A 13,182-nucleotide genomic window follows, 5' to 3' on the forward strand; every position below is an offset into this window, starting at 1 on the left:
GGGGGAGTTTGAGGGAAGTGGCTGGAGACAAAGCTCCAGAGATGAGAGCACAGACAGGGGCAAAGTGCTCCTGGACACTCCCTCGTAGTCCAGCACCAAAAACAGCCCGCTCAGCACACAAGTCCTGTTTGCAGCAGGAACTATACGAAGACTCACAAATAAGAACTGCAAACAGACCAACACTGTGATACATTGCATTTTTATTTGCAATATGTGGAGCTGTTTGAAGAGTTTTACTAGAATATTGAATATAATCTTAACCCTGGAAACAGCAGTTGACACGATCACCACACAAGGTGCGTTTATCACATGATATTCCATAGTTGATGGCGTTTGCACAGTCATTGAGGAATTAAAGTCCAAATTTCAAAGCTGCTCATAAGGTCAAGAATCTGTTGAAATGTTTGTGTCAACCAGCATGTTTTCTTCTCCTCAGTTATTTCAGCTTAAATAGATACAAGTGATACAAATTCTGCAGAATTACAATTTTTTACGAAGGAACATCAGTCAATTTGCTTTCGTTTTCTTTACAAAACATGACAATTCTCTAACATTGTTTAAGTAATCTCATCTTCATAGCCGGATCGCTCTCACTACGTAACCTCCGTAACATTGCACTAATCAGGCACATCTTGTCTCAACGCGAGGCTGAAGAATATGTTGATGCATGTGTTACTTCTAGACAATTCCTTATGATCAGACGGCTCTCATATGTCTCTCGGATATCTCCAGTTGATCCAAAATGCTGCAGCTTGTGTACTAAAAAAAACAGTCTAAATAGAGTATAATCTACTCTTGTCTCGGAGTTAATAATTCAGAGTATTGTTAACTCTATTTAGTGTTTATATTTAACTCTATGATGATAATTTACTAGAATTGAATCTGGTTCTATATAGAATTCTTCATAGAATTAGAATCAATTGAATCTGATTCTATTCTAGAATTTAATCTAATTATATTCTAGAATTTTTACAGAACTTCAAGTCTAGTCTTCCCATAAACCATCAGCTCGGTCCAGCGTAGCGAGAGGTTTCCTGGAAATGGAACTTAAGGAACCGTAGAGGCCATGGTCACGCTGTTTCACTCCAATACATTTTATTCTGAATATTTACTCGCACTCTACTGGCTAGTAATTATGCTCCAATATGATGAAATATTACTCCGTAAGAGGAAAATAATAGTAACTCTGGAAAAAACATTGTGGGGAAAAACTTTATAGAAAGTAAAAAGTAGGATGGAAGCCGGAGGCTCCAGTTATCAGGCTCCACTGTCAGTCTGCCGGGGGACTGAGCTCCTCTTCTCCCTCCCCTTCTGTACATATCTATACTACATTTGTGATTTTGGCCTGTACATAATAACATAAATTGAATTGAATAACACAGCTATTCACATTGTCCTTCACCTGGACCTCTCTCTACTGAATCTGTCTTTTCATGGCTTCATCATCCCATCGTTCCCACAGCTTGGTCCACAGCTGCTGTTTTGGATTCAAAACAGGGGATGCCACACACATGAAGCACAGCTTCCACATAAACTATATTAGTCAGTAGTGATGAATAAACAGCTGTGGATTTCATTATTATTTTCCACACAAACAAATGACTTTGCCATAATGGTAATCCAACCCACTGCAACCCAACATTAGGCCGAGTTGTCTTTCCACCTGTGACTCAGTGGCTGTGCGTCCTCAGCACCAGCTGAACATGAGCCTGAAGTCCATGACCACACTTTGGCATCCCAGATTCCCAGCTGATAATTATTTTGGTTCCCATAACGCCCTCGTACAGCTGGGAGGGATGATTCCCAAATGGAAACTGTGAATGTTCCCGTCTGAGAACACGTTAACTCGCCAAAGCCACGTCGTATCATCAGGCCAGCAAGCCTGCTGCACCAAAACAACGAGTTTAATGGCAGAACTCTCACTGAAGTCACGGACTCAAATGAGTCTTTCTGCAATGAGCCATTTGCAAAACTGACGAGTAGCCTCCATTCACGGAGCAGAGGGAGAATAGCGGCGAATAACGGGGCCGGCTTTAAAGTTGAGTGGGCAGTTTGGCTGGGTTGAGAGGTCAAGGCAGACGAGAGAACAAGTGTAGAGTAGTGCAAGAGCATGTTTATCTGGCCATGTTATCCCTCTGAAGTACTGAAGGGAGGAGAGCGGAGGGTCCCCTTTGTTCCTCAAGAGCCTGCAGATGGCTGTAATCCCTTCCAAAAAATGCGCACTGAAAATCAATCGAGACAGGGTGGACATGGTGTATGAGTGTGGAGGCTGGCGACACTTTTCTCAGGGAGGGGGTCCCGCAAAGAAAGTTGGGCCAAAGAAGCGTCTGCGGCGCTTTCCCGCCAAAAAAAAAGTATTGTAAGGAAAGACCGAGAGAATGAATTGCAACCCCCTCCAATGAAGGCCCGCTCGCTACCCCTCCGTCTGAGCTGAATACAGCTGCCATCACCTCACCGTATCCTGATGCTGACGTCGCCTGCAGGGGGTGCGACCACAAAAACCTCTAAAACCTGACATCATACTCTAATAAGGCTACTTAGAGACATTCGGTGAGGCTGGATGAGGGGAAACAGAACATAGATGGATGGACAGATGGATGTGGATGTTTAACAGGTATGTTTCCCAAGTCAACCACTGTAGTTCAACATGTTAGTTGATTTGTCCATTAGCTGGTCACACAAGTAAAGCAGAAGCTTTATTTTGTAGGCGTTTCGGGTTTAATGGACAAATATAACTTTTTACCTGATTACGAATGAAAGGATTTCGATTGATTACAATCCGTAATGCTTGAAGCAAATTGTATGGCAATTCATCCAATAGCTGTAAAAACAAGAGATTAAAAAACAAAAATATGAACATCATGACGAATCTATCAGAAAAGTCAAGGGATCACTCAAGGTAGGATTCATCCTCTAAACATCAGGACAAAATGTCACCGCAATCCGTCCAATACTTGTTGAGACATTTTCAGTCTGGACCAAAAGTTGTAAAATATGATCCTTTCCTGTAGAAAATCCTCATCGATAAACTATATTTTCTGTCTAAGTTCCTTATGCCACCGATGTCAGCCATCGAGATACTTAACCCCAGACTGAAAGTCTGCTCACTACAAGGAAGCACACCTGTCTCTGGAAGGGCTCTCCAACCCTGCCAATTAACCACGAGGATTATCTGATTGTCCACACAAAGCGGAGAAACCTCCACGGCCGATCGGTTCAGTTCTTCTCCTCCTACCTGCCTCTGTGTTTCTCCCATCAAATCCTGCTAAACCGCCTCCCCCTTTTGCACTCATTTTCTGGCCTGTTATCGTGCTCCACAGAGAAGTAGTCTTGGGTTACCTACTCAGGGATATATTGCACTGTGCCTATTGTTCAAATTGTTTATGGAAAGAGGGAGGCAGGAACGAAACTGCCACTCACATCGGTTTTGTTATGTTACTAGTATCTCCTTCCATTTCTCTTCTGCAAAACACAGCTTGAAGGCAAGATGTGTCAACAGACACGCCTGCGTTGTGCAATACCCAATGATATTGAATAGCTTGTTAATTTGCTCCTATTAAAGAAAAAATAAATCATGTGAAGAAGAACATGTTACTGTGTGTTACATTTGTAGTGCTGTTTCTCTCCAGCCTCTAACTTTACATATATGAATGATTTCCTACATTTCCCAGGATTCAGCTGAATCATCTCTAGAGAAAAGTAGTGATGTTATTGCTGATCATTAAAGATCAGGAAATGGGAAGATGAGAAAGATACCCGGCCTGCAAAGTAACTATATTGATCCAAAGTCCCAACATGTGGAGCTTCATTGCATTTGAGTCTATTGAGGCAGCTGTTGACGGAAACATTTTCATTTAGCTCAAAGAAACTATTTCAAACTACTTCAAAACTGCTCTGGAAAAGTCATAAAGGCGACCACAAGCTAAATAAAAACTCCCAATGTTTTTTCTACGGCCAAGTTGAGTTCAATCCATATTCATGAGCATGAGTTACTCTCTCTCAAAGCCCAAAACCAAAAATGTAAGTAGCAAACTTAAAAGTCTGCAGCTCCTCCATTTACGATGAATGGGGCCACAGAGTGTTTGTTTTCTTTTGTAGACCCACATGAGCTTCCTCAGGAGTGGAACAGAAAATGTATATACTTCTATCTATTCCCCTGTCATCTGTGACAGCTTTCCCAGTGCGTAATACTTGATGAGATCAATCATTTGAGATTTAGCAGTCTAGTTTTAAATTGGGAGACAGTTAACTGATAGTTTTGGACTCTTTTGGTCTTGCACCATCCAAGAGAGTCCAAACATCTTTTCAGACGTGGCAACAGTTTGGGTTTAACCTGCAATAACTGGTATTTTATGCCACTCGTGAGCAGACTTAAGAAACTGTAACCACTTTTGCATTTTGAGTAAACTGACCTTTAACCAGCGCTAGAGTTTTTAAGGTTGCTTTTTCCCTTTCAACATTGGAGAAAAAGAATCTTAATTAAGAAACACACTACTCCTGTGGCACGAAACGCCGCTGCGAACGCACTGCTGCGAGGAGCACTTGATCTCGTCGGATCGAGTGAAAAGAAAAAGAAACACAGAAACTTGTGAAGCCATTTATGCACCAGACGTGCTGACAGTCAGGCGGCATGTTGATATTCCAACAAAGTGCACTCACACATTGTGCATCAGCCCAGCCGCTGTGGGCTGTCTGATGTGACAGAAGCTCCTGAGCCTTTCTCTGCCTTCGCTCTACGCTCATTGCAGGGGAACATGTGCGCTGGAATTCTCCCCCAATTAAGACAGGGATTAGCCAGGTCCGCTGTGGGAACCAGCAGAGTGTGGGAAAACAGAGGGTCTGTCCCTCTCTCCTTCCCTCACTGACACTCAGCCTCATTCTCACTCGCTCTCGCTCATCACGCTGCCTCCCTCCCCTGTCTTTCTCACCCTTACTGTAATTCTTCCTCCTCCATTTTCTCACCCTACATCCTGTCTTTTTGAAACTTTCTCAATTAATAATACCGAGAAATTTGTCATTTTAGAGCTCCCTCTGTTCAAGCCTACTATTACAAAAGTATATTTTCTATTGTTTCCACTCTCATCTTTATAATCATGTACAATCACCCCTTTATGTCTTTTTCTTCTTTTCAATCTTTTGCCCTCTTTCTTAGCCACCCAGAATCCCCATTGCTTTCAGTCCTGATTCTTCAAGGTTTTCTGAAGTGCACGGTTCTTCTGTGCTTCCCTCTGCTGCCCCTTCCCTCCTCCCTCTTAATGCCTCTCTAGCCTTCAAGCTGAAAGCTTGTCTGGGAGAGAGCTGGGGACTCTTGCATGAATAGTCTGAGACTTTCAGACTGAAAGAGGGGGTCGAAAAGACAGCTCACCAGAAAAGAAAAGACAGGTGTCTCAGAAAACATCAGTTACATAGTTTACACCGGCATCTCTTTGCATTTTCTCATTAATATAACTATACAAATCGCATATATAACCAATCATATTATTGGTACAATGCGTGTAAAATCTCCAATAACCCGAGAATCAACTTTGATCAGTGTCATGGGAGAATTCAAGAAACAATCCCTACAGTTGGAATGAGCATTCGCACCAATGGGAACATCCTGGTTGGAGTTCATGCTCAACTTTCCACTGCCTCTACATTTTCCTTCTCATGATCTTGCGATGCTCTCACGAGCACAGCGGATTCCTCTCCCACTGCCGCAACATTCCTCCTGCTCATTGTCACCTTTTCTTCTTCATTCCCACTCTGCCTCTACTTTCCTTGCGTTCCCATAAATCCTCTCCCTGTGCACTCCTCCACACAAGGCTTGTCCGTTCCAATTATGGCCGGGCCGTCCAGCAGCCCCGGCTCACACACAGGCCGCTCTCATTAAGCCTGTATCAATTAGGCATTAACCTCCTAAAACAAAGGGCCTCTTGACGAGTGGCCCGTCGCAGGCCATGTGAGGTACTTCCTCTCCATCGCTCCACCCTGCTTCCCATCCGCAGAACGACACATTCATCCAACCTCTTTCCCACTGTGCAGCGCACAAAACAAAATCTGGGCCCAAAGCATCTTCAACCAAACAGAAGAGAGAAAGTAAATAATCAAACTTCAAACAGTTGATTTGGTCGGGCTCTTCGCATAAAGCAGAATGCTAATCTTACATAGATTTTTGTTAAAACTATTTTCATTTTTTATGATTCTGTAGACAACAAAAGTATTATTGTGGGTGGTTTCTAGTCGGTCTGAAAATGTACAAATATAATGTAGCATCTTGTTAAAAGCTCAGCTTGTTTTTTTATTTTACTGGACTTTTTACAGACAAGACTAACAATGTATTGTGTAGGTTAAGGTTTTAAATTTATCCTTTATTGTTGCTAGAACTAAAGAACAGGAATAGTAATGAGACAATTACAGTTTAGAAAGTTTTGATATAATCAGTATAAAAGATGATGAAACTGTTGAGGAGCATTTCAGTGGATTAGATGTTGAGCTGAATAATAAGAGCTGAAACGCTCTTTAGAGGCAACACCTGTGAAAAAAGACTCAATTTGACTCAAAGGTAATTTCTGCATTGTGTGCCTTACACTGACGGATTAAAATGCAAAAGATATACACAAAACAAAACGACCATTAAATGGCAACTTTGGCCAAAAGAAACATCATATTAAAGAAGTGCTTTTACTCGAGATGGCCCTTGCTCGGGCCACGCCCTTCTTCAGACTCAACTACACGCATGTAAAGCGTCATGCATCTTGCACGGTGCTGACGTTATCGAACAAACGGTCAAACGACTGACACATAAACACCAGGCAAAGTACTCTAAATGACGTGTGGGCACACACACAAGCCTCAAGCCAAAAAAAACAAAACAGAAAATGCAGTTGTTTTGAGTTTCTAGACCAATAAATTTGAGTTCCAAGTTTGGAAGAACATTTGGCACTTTGCCTTTGGGACCAGCTGTGGTGCCCCAGACTTCAACCTCTGCTCTTTTACAAGGTCACAGTTTCGACTATTTATCTTTTACTTTTCTTGCTTCTTGTTTACTCTAAACTTTATGTACACTGTTGCAGAAGCGTCTGCAGGCACATCATCTCTCCGTCTTTGTCGGTGAAGCAGCGAAGAACAACCTGGTTTTGATTTTCCCACAGATCTGCCGGTGAGAGGAGTGGTCCCCCAGCACACAGTACTTTGGCACAGTGACTATGTTGGCACAGACCCAAGATGAACACCCCCCACCCCTTTTCCCAGGGCCCTGGGAGTGTAATACATTACTAACAAAATCCCACTTCCCATTCCTCTCAAACTTTCACACCCATGCTCCCTCCTTCCCTCCCAGGGCTGGCATGCCCCCCGAAAAGAGGATTGGGGTGACATGCGTATGACTTTTTCTATCCTCTCTACTTTTCACATCATTCCCCGAAGTATCGTAACTAAAAGTATTACAGTTTTAAAAAAAAAATCTTTTTCAACATAAATCGTACTGACACTTTTTAATAAAACCTTCAAATTGAAGTATATTTCCCCAAAGATAATTAGTTATGCCAGCGATGGCACTGCGGCAGGAAACCCAGCTACCAAAACCCAACAGAAAAAAATGCAGACCCTTTCACTGTTAAAGGGATTTAATGGGAATAAATGACTATTCATACCAACACTAAAGGTTATAAATATGAACCCTCATTCTTGGAAAAAGCTTAGCTTGTTTGCACCAGAGTTCCCAGCGCGGCATTGAGGGAAAGTGTTCACGGGTGTGTGTATGTGTCTGGGTAACATGTAATGACATTATTCTCACCAGGGTGACCCCTCATTGTCACCACGCTTTCTTCTCTCCAGCTCGTGAAATTGACATAAGCTTTACAAACATTCCAGGCATTTTTTTCTCAAGGCCGGATTTCTTTGGGGGCCTTTCATAGAGAAACCCACCAGTATGAGCAGCACCACCTAGTGATGGAGCAAATGCACACCATACATATGTTCACACATATGTTCTCATGTTTATAGCTAGTAGCCCCTTGAAAATACATTTGAATGAAACCAGCTTTCAATCCCTTGGTTGTGTACATCATTTCACTGAAATATGTTTAAAACTACTTTTTCACGTCTCATTTTTCAAAGTTAAAGTTTGAAATTTACCTAAAAAACTGTGCAATCTGATATTAACTTGCAATATATGACTGGAGCGCAGAATTTGTGGACATTTCTCTCAATGGAGTGAAGAATTAGCACTTTGGGAGCGCCCGGCCTCTTGTAGTCCAGGGAGTCTGCAGAGACGCGTGATCTCCTCTTGGTACCTGCAGGGAGAGGTGAAGCTCAATGTCACGCTCTTTAGAAAGTGAACAAGGTTTGACTTTCATATCCAGGGACTTCCTCACCTGCCCAGGTGATTGTCAACATAGTCCTGCAACTCCCACACCTGCGCCTCTGCAACTGTTGCCCTGGTGAGGAGAAGAGCGCGCTCCTTCTCAAGGCCCACCTTTTAGAAGAAAGGGAATCAAATCATCCTTATCGAAGAAAACTGTGTATTTGTTTTTGAGTAAGGTTGTAGAATGTTACGTTTTTTAGGGATGTAAGTTGATAATCCAAAGTTTAAGTAACGAGAGAGTTTTGTTTACCAGTGTTGAGTCTGCGATCTCCCTCAGCTGTTTCTTCACGTCTGACCAGGATTCCTCGCATGCCGGCCTGATGAAGATACATTTTTTCATAACGTTTTATGACAAATCCACAGCTGACCTCATTTGTCATTTGGTAAAATGCATAAATGACACTCACTCCTGGCGGCTGAAATTCTGCTCGGGCATTTTGAGGACAGCCACCTGGAAGGGAAAGATCCGGGAGAAGGTCTTGAATCACCACAAATACATCAATGTCAAACTTACGAGGCAATATGAATGAAGATTTTAAGTGTATGAACATAATCTGAGCAGAAATACTTTGCTGCTAAAAAGGGAACAACTGTTATGTTTATTGTGCATATCCAAAGATTAAGCTTTCATTACATTCTCTAAAAATCATTTCCCATAGGAACACACGTCTGAAATGAACAGAATCAAATAGCAGCCTCTCTGAGCTCAGTAATTAACACGATGTATCTTGTTTAGAAATGTAAAAACAACAACTTCTGGCTTTACAGGAAGTCACGCGCTTCAGATATGTGTTGGCCAGGTGCAGATAATTCCAGTCTTTGCTCTTCGATGCAAATTAGCAGATTTCCACAAAAGACAGACACATTGAAATAAATATGTATATTGCTGACGCTGCTGCAACAGCCTTTATGACAACCACACACCATGTCATAGTAACCCATCCATCACAGACTTTAATGACATTTTTTCACCACAAAACAAATACTGTTTGGCTTCATAAGGGAAGAATGGACACAAAGAATAATCCCAGATCAAAAGCAAGCAGACCAGACGAAACAAAAGCAGATCAGCTCACTTCAAAGCCGCCATCTTTCTTTTGTGATACCTGCTTTCTGGCCGCCTGCAGCTGACACTCCAGCCTCGCCTTGTCCTGGCGGAGGTGATGGAGTTCCTTCTCAGGTTCATCTCTGAGCTCAGTGGGCTCCAGGCTGAAGTTGGCCTCGGGAGGTCCGGGGTCAAGACCGCACCCCATTTGGGCTAAGATCTGGTCCCTCTGAACCCTAAAGATCACAGTGGAGCGATGTGGCCAGTTACTCATTGTGGATTAGCTGGGAATTTGCTCCTGAGGTTTTGTTTTTTGATTCAATCGTTAATCTTTGCTTTTTTTTCATATGAAATGAAAAACCAATCTTCCATTAGATCTTTTGAATTCTCACATTCTCATATTCTCACAGCAGAACATACAAAGAAGACACATACCCATGTCTACACAACCAGCAAAGCACACAGGAAGTCTCACCTGTATGCAATAAGAAGAGCTTGATGGGTCTTGGTGAACTTCTGAAGTCTCTTCCTGTACGAGCGAGCGGCGTTGGCGAGCTGCTCCTCTCTGACCCTGTAGGAGGAACGGACATCCTGGAGCATGCTGTCCACGTGTGCCCTCATTTTAGAAGTCTCTGAATGTCTTTTACCTTCTCTAAGTCCGTCAATGTACTCCTAAACAAAAGACACGCGGATGGATGTTGTGTTAAGAGGTTGTGCAGCGTTACTTCATCGGTCGCGTGAGCGCTGCAACTTACGGCTAAGTCCCGTAAATAGCACACCAGCCTCGCACGGTATTCCTCATTCAGCTCTTTGACTTGAAGCTGCAGCTTTGAGTTCTCTTCTTCCACCACCTTCACTTGGCTCTGAGAGCACATCAGCGCCTTGGATAGAAATAATGAACAGTGTGATTTGACAGACTTTCACAGAGGAAGCATTCATTCAGAGGTCGCAAAACAGGGATAATACCTCCAATCATTGAAGGATGTTCTGCAAATCAGTATGGGATCTGTTAATGCTCACCGCACTCTGCTCAGACAGTTCCTGCCGGTGGTTATGGATGGCTCTCTTGTTCTCTTGATGCTCTTTACCCATCGCCACCCTGATAACCAAACACAGGCTCAGCAACAGGAGAGTATAGCGACCAAAACCCCCTCCAGAGAACCACATCACAGGATCAATGCAAAGAGACCACATCACACACAGCAAATAAAGCCACGGTTTAGAAGAAAACTCAAAGAAGGGACCACAGAGCAGATGTGTGTGGGATGAACACTGGGCCATACTTCCTGAGATGAGTTTGTCTGTTTGAGGACTGGAAATGGAAAGATGATGATGTTTCATCATAATCAAGCTTGTGCATGAGTAAATGACAAACATTCGCTGGAGCTCACACTTTCTCCTCCAGTTTCTTCTGCTGCTCCTCGTAGCTGCTCTTCATCTTCTCCAGCATGTCTTTGATCTCATCTTGGTTTCCAAGTAGCTGTGTGAGCATATGAACCAGTGGTACGTTTACTGATGCCTATAAAACATATGTGTTGACCACTGCTGCAAAGAAAACAATACTTACAGTTTTTTTCATAGTTTTTTGCTCTTTGTCCAAAGCTGCCAGATCCTCAAGCTGTATGTACAATGTTATACAGATGGAATAAACATTTAACATACAATATTATGAATAGAAACAGAAACAAGGACAAGTAAATGTTTCAAATTGAAGATTTAGTTCAATCAAAAATGAAAAGCTTCAATGAAAACATGATTTATAAATATGGTGTTTTCTTGCCTTCAAAAACCCATTTAGTTTATTGCACAATCGAGGCTTTGTCTGAGAATAACGTGATGAATAATATTGGAAATATTAATCTTTCTTATTGAACAATACAGTAAATGATGTTGCAATGTAGGTTGCATGAACCGTTAAAAATATTATCCAGAACATGCTTATGTTGGAGCAGAAAAACAATTTTATTTTTTGGATGTTAGTCCTGAGATGGGACTAACATGATCTGTGTTTGGTTTAAAAAAAAAAAGTGATAACTTTCAACAATGTCCCATTTTGATTTTGCTGTGGGCAACTACAACAAAAGCCCTCAAACAAAACATAAATAGACTGATTTGAACTTAGCTCAAATGTCCCTTTGGCCTGTTAACGTTTGCATTTCCTCTGCATCTGAAGAGCGTTGAAGACAAATGACCAGACGGTCTCACCTTGACTCTGTTGGTTGACATTCGGCTGATCAGGTCCCGCACCCTGTCCAGCTCGCCGTGCAGGCCCTGGGTGCTCGTCTCCACGCTCTGCTGCTGCTCCTCCTGCTGCCTTCGGAGGGCGTCCTGGGCCTGGGCCAGCGCCAGCAGCTCAGTACTCAGCTTTCCACTCTTGGCCAGCTCCTGGTCGTGGGCCTCGGCCAGAGCGAGGTAGTTCTTCTTCAGTGTGCCGTGCTCCTCTGTCAGGTCTTGGCCGCTCTTTTCCCCCATTTTCAGAAGAGCCTCAGCAGACTGGAGCTCCCTGAGTAACTTGTCTTGCTTCATCTGAAGCTGCGTTAGAACACTGGCTTGGTTCAAGATCTACGAAAAGGGAAAGGAAAGTTAACGTGTAAAACTCTATTTGAACCCAAAGGAAACGCTTCCCCTAAACCTTTTTAGGCACATTAAACCTTTTCATCTAGCTTCACTGATACATTTCAGCCACTCTGTTTCCTCCACTATGACCTAATACAAACCCTCACCTTGTTTTTCAGCTCAAACGTCTCTTCTTCAAACTGCTCTCTCATCTTGTTGGTCTGGATTTTCTCCTGCACAAGCTCCTTGGAGAGCTGAAAGTTCAGACGGATGATTGACAGATACATTGAACTTGTAGTTCACGCGTGCTTCTCATAGCTCATGGACTCTACCTTGAGTTTTCCCTCTTCACTCTGGACCAGCCTGCAGGACATATCTGTGTTGGAGCTGGCCAGGTGGCCCAGTCTGCTCTCCAGGTAGCCCACCTTGGTGAAAAGGCGTTCATTTTTGTCACGCAGCTGCACCTACAGTGAGAGGAACAGACACAACTTTCTACGATGACATGACAAGGGCACACTATCCTCTTTCAGCATCTCTCATTGTATCCCGCGTTGCATCTGAAGGGCAATTAACGTCAAGCGACCCAACTCTGGGTTTGTGGCCTTTGTTCACCTCCACCATTAAGCGGGTTTAACTTAGAGACGAACATTACAGAGACCGAACTGGCCTTTTCTTTCTGGAGCGATATAAAGACTGAGCAGTCATTTACTCACATTTTCTTCGGTCAGAGCTTGAAGTCGCTCCTGAAGGTCATTGGAGGTTTTGTTGGGGTCCTGTGTGTCCATCTGCATTCACTGTCACCCGTTGCTTTACGTAACGGACGCACTGTATCCAGCAACAATGTTGCCATGGCTCCTCAACGCAGACACACAAAAAAACATGTGGACAGTTTTTTTCATACTTTATTGTAATCAAGGAATAGCACCGCTAGCTGCCACTGAAGGAATGTCAACGAGATATAAACGCTTCTCCAGTGCGAAAAAACTAAACTGTGTGGGAACTTCTCACAGATATATTTACTTATTCCTTGTATGATTTTAACGTTTACTGCTTCAGCCAGGAAAACTTGAAGCCAGCCAGTTTGGACACTTTTTGGCTTCAGAGGCCGCAAGTTGGTAAATGTCATTGATAGCAGCGCCATCTTGTGGCTACAGTTGAAAAGAACGACAAGTTGATTGTCCAATAAGTCACTATCATTGCATTATTGCGTTATTGCATCATTGGTAACAATGAC

General features: G+C 43.0%; 1 protein-coding gene across 1 annotated transcript; it reads right to left on the reverse strand.

Moving 5' to 3' along the window:
* Positions 1-7,620: 7,620 nt before the first annotated feature.
* On the reverse strand, positions 7,621-12,797 carry ccdc78 (coiled-coil domain containing 78). The gene is given in 16 exon segments (XM_068583734.1): positions 7,621-7,905; positions 7,907-7,926; positions 8,212-8,276; positions 8,358-8,458; positions 8,598-8,664; positions 8,755-8,798; positions 9,454-9,628; positions 9,868-10,064; positions 10,148-10,273; positions 10,413-10,491; positions 10,784-10,872; positions 10,960-11,010; positions 11,598-11,954; positions 12,116-12,202; positions 12,281-12,412; positions 12,662-12,797. Coding segments are annotated over 16 exon segments (1,734 nt in total). The 5' UTR covers positions 12,740-12,797; the 3' UTR covers positions 7,621-7,839.
* Between the last annotated feature and the right edge of the window lie 385 nt (positions 12,798-13,182).

Source organism: Clinocottus analis, unplaced genomic scaffold, assembly GCF_023055335.1.
Source record: "Clinocottus analis isolate CAN_PGR_092001 unplaced genomic scaffold, fCliAna1.0.p SCAF_19, whole genome shotgun sequence".
Taxonomy (NCBI): Eukaryota; Metazoa; Chordata; class Actinopteri; order Perciformes; family Cottidae; genus Clinocottus; species Clinocottus analis.